The sequence below is a fragment of the Octopus bimaculoides genome, chromosome 26, assembly GCF_001194135.2.
Source record: "Octopus bimaculoides isolate UCB-OBI-ISO-001 chromosome 26, ASM119413v2, whole genome shotgun sequence".
Lineage (NCBI taxonomy): Eukaryota > Metazoa > Mollusca > Cephalopoda > Octopoda > Octopodidae > Octopus > Octopus bimaculoides.
In genome coordinates this window covers 2,568,164-2,570,738 of record NC_069006.1, presented here as the reverse complement: position 1 = coordinate 2,570,738, position 2,575 = coordinate 2,568,164, and the positions used below count along the sequence as shown (strand labels likewise).

The following is a 2,575-nucleotide window of genomic DNA, read 5'->3' as shown; positions in this document are numbered from 1 at the left end:
CACAAGTGTACGTGTATATATATATGCCTGCATGTTGTTCCTTCGACTATCTTCGTCTTTTGTTTTCTGTAAATTCAAACTATATACATATGTGCGTGTGTGTGTGTGTGTTTATATCCAGATTACGGTCCTCTGCGCAAAAAAATCTCTTGACTATACTTTTAAATAACTCCTATGTTTTGGCTTTCAAAAATATTTACAAACCATTTCGAAATGACACAATCCATCATGAAAACTGTATTACTCAAATATATAAACACACACACACACACTTGCGCGCGCGCAAGTGTTGGCTAAAATGTATAGATACACTCCTCATTAAATTGTTGTACTAAAACAAATAACTGTGAGTAATGCTAACAAATCCTTGTTAACATACATAATTTGCCAATTTTCTATTTATTTTCTCACTCGTAATTTCATGCATTATCAACTTTATCAACTCATTTTTTCTGATGTAGGTCATGTTTTTAGAACGTTTTTAGAAGTATTTCATAGAAAAATTTAGTTTCACTTTTATCTTCCCCTCTCTTATTTTATCGGTTACTACTACAATTCAGCGTTTGTGTCTCTGCTTTGTGTAGTACATTTTATTTGAACTTTATTCTTTTATTCTTTTATTGGCTTCAGTTCATTGACTGCGGCCATGCTGAGCACCGCCTTTAGTCGAACAAATCGACTCCAGGACTTATCCTTTGTAAGCCTAGCACTTATCCTGTCCGTTCCTATTGCCGAATCACTAAGTTATGGGGGCGTAAACACACCAACATCGGTTGTCAAGTGATGGCTGTGGGGGGACAAAGCCAGATGCACACACACACACACACACACACACACACACACACACACATACGCACACATACGACGGGCTTCTTTCAGTTTCAGTCTACCAAATCCACTCACAAGGCTTTGGTCGGCCCGAGGCTACACTTGTTAGGGATTTCTATCTATCTATCTATCTACCTACCTACCTACCTACCTACCTACCTACCTATCTATCTATCTATCTATCTATCTATCTATCTATCTATCTATCTATCTGCCTGTCTGTCTCACTCTCTCCCTTTCTTTCTCTCTCTCTCTCTGTCTATCTATCTGTCTGTCTGTATACCTGCTTGTCTGTCTGCCTGTCTATTTATGTATCTATCTCTCTACCTACCTAGCTAGCTAGATAAATTTAAATAACAAGAGTGAAAAATTGAATATTAATTTGATTAATATCAATTTAAAAACCAGTGGCCTATCATATTGAAGAAATCTGAAGATTCAGAAAAATTATATTAAATGTATATATATATAGGAGGGATGACCACTAAGTGGACATCCATTATGCTAGATTGTTCTCAAGAAATTTCAGCAAACCACAGTACGTAAATGAGCAGGCAAACGAAAAGTTACTAAATATAAAGATTAGTCACACACCCGATTTCATTGTTACCACTTACGTAATACTTACGTAAATGTCCGCCATTCATCAGTGTGACCGTCATAGCAAAATATAATTTACAGAGCTATACACAAGACATCCGCATGAGATTGAACATGTGTATAGCTCTACCAATTACATTTGTGGTTATATTTCAAAAGTCTTCGTTTTGGCGCGCCAAAATACCGGAAATAATTCTGCAGAAAATAATTCTCTGCACCGAATTTTGCCGGTTAGAGAACATGGTTATTTAAGTTTAAGGGTTTGTGACTAATCTTTATATTTTGTATCTTTTCATTTGTCTTGCTCGTTTACGTTCTGGCATTTGCTGAATTTTCTTGAGAACAATCTTTTCTTAGTGGTCAGACCATAAGACCATATGGTGCCTGCATCTAGCATAATGGATGTCCACTTAGTGGTCATCCCTCCTATATCTATGTAATACCTAGATAGATAGATAGATAGATAGATAGATAGATAGATACTTCTGATAAGTCACCAATAAGGGTAGAAAACCGATTTAGTCTGTTCATTATATTTTTAATGTATGTAGAGTTATATATGTGGCATCATACTTTTGTGGACAAAGTGTTAAACACTTAAATAGATAGATAGATAGATAGATAGTCATATATATATGTGTGCGCGCGCTCGTGTGTGTGTGTGTGTGTGTGTGTGTGTGTGTCTGTGCAATCTCATGTATAAATTCTCATATATACATTCGCTTGTTTCAGGTGAATTTGTATTTGTAGAAACAATGGATTCCAACGCATCTACCAGTGTATTCGACGTAGGAGACCGTGTATCTATGTATGAAGACATAAATACAATAAAGTTGTTACAAGAAGGACATGGAGGATGGAATCCCTTTATGGCAAACGTAAGTGTCGCCTTGTGCGTTTTCATTATGCTATAAGATCACTGATAGATAGAGAAATATATACAATATTTATATATATATATATATATATATTTGTTTTGCAAGATTTTTTATGTGAAATCGTGTGTTGAAACAGATGTTGTTGTACTTGGGGATGGTCATATTGCCAGTTTAGCCAATAAAAACACACGCACTGTATATTTGGTGTTAATTTTTTTTTTTTTTCAGCTTTATATTACATTAATCTTAATCTTAATCTTATTTCGGCC

At 35.2% G+C, this 2,575-nt stretch overlaps 2 protein-coding genes across 2 annotated transcripts in view; one reads left to right on the top strand and one right to left on the bottom strand.

The window, feature by feature from the left end:
* LOC106868831 (cytochrome P450 3A7) overlaps nt 1–2,575 on the bottom strand; it is a 388,137-nt gene that overhangs the window by 254,518 nt on the left and 131,044 nt on the right. The window lies entirely within an intron of this gene.
* LOC106880590 (E3 ubiquitin-protein ligase MIB2) overlaps nt 1–2,575 on the top strand; it is a 52,755-nt gene that overhangs the window by 1,242 nt on the left and 48,938 nt on the right. The window contains exon 2 of the mRNA XM_014930594.2: nt 2,161–2,306. Within this exon, the coding sequence (XP_014786080.1) occupies nt 2,184–2,306 (123 nt within the window). The 5' untranslated portion in view covers nt 2,161–2,183. The remainder of the gene's footprint in view (nt 1–2,160; nt 2,307–2,575) is intronic.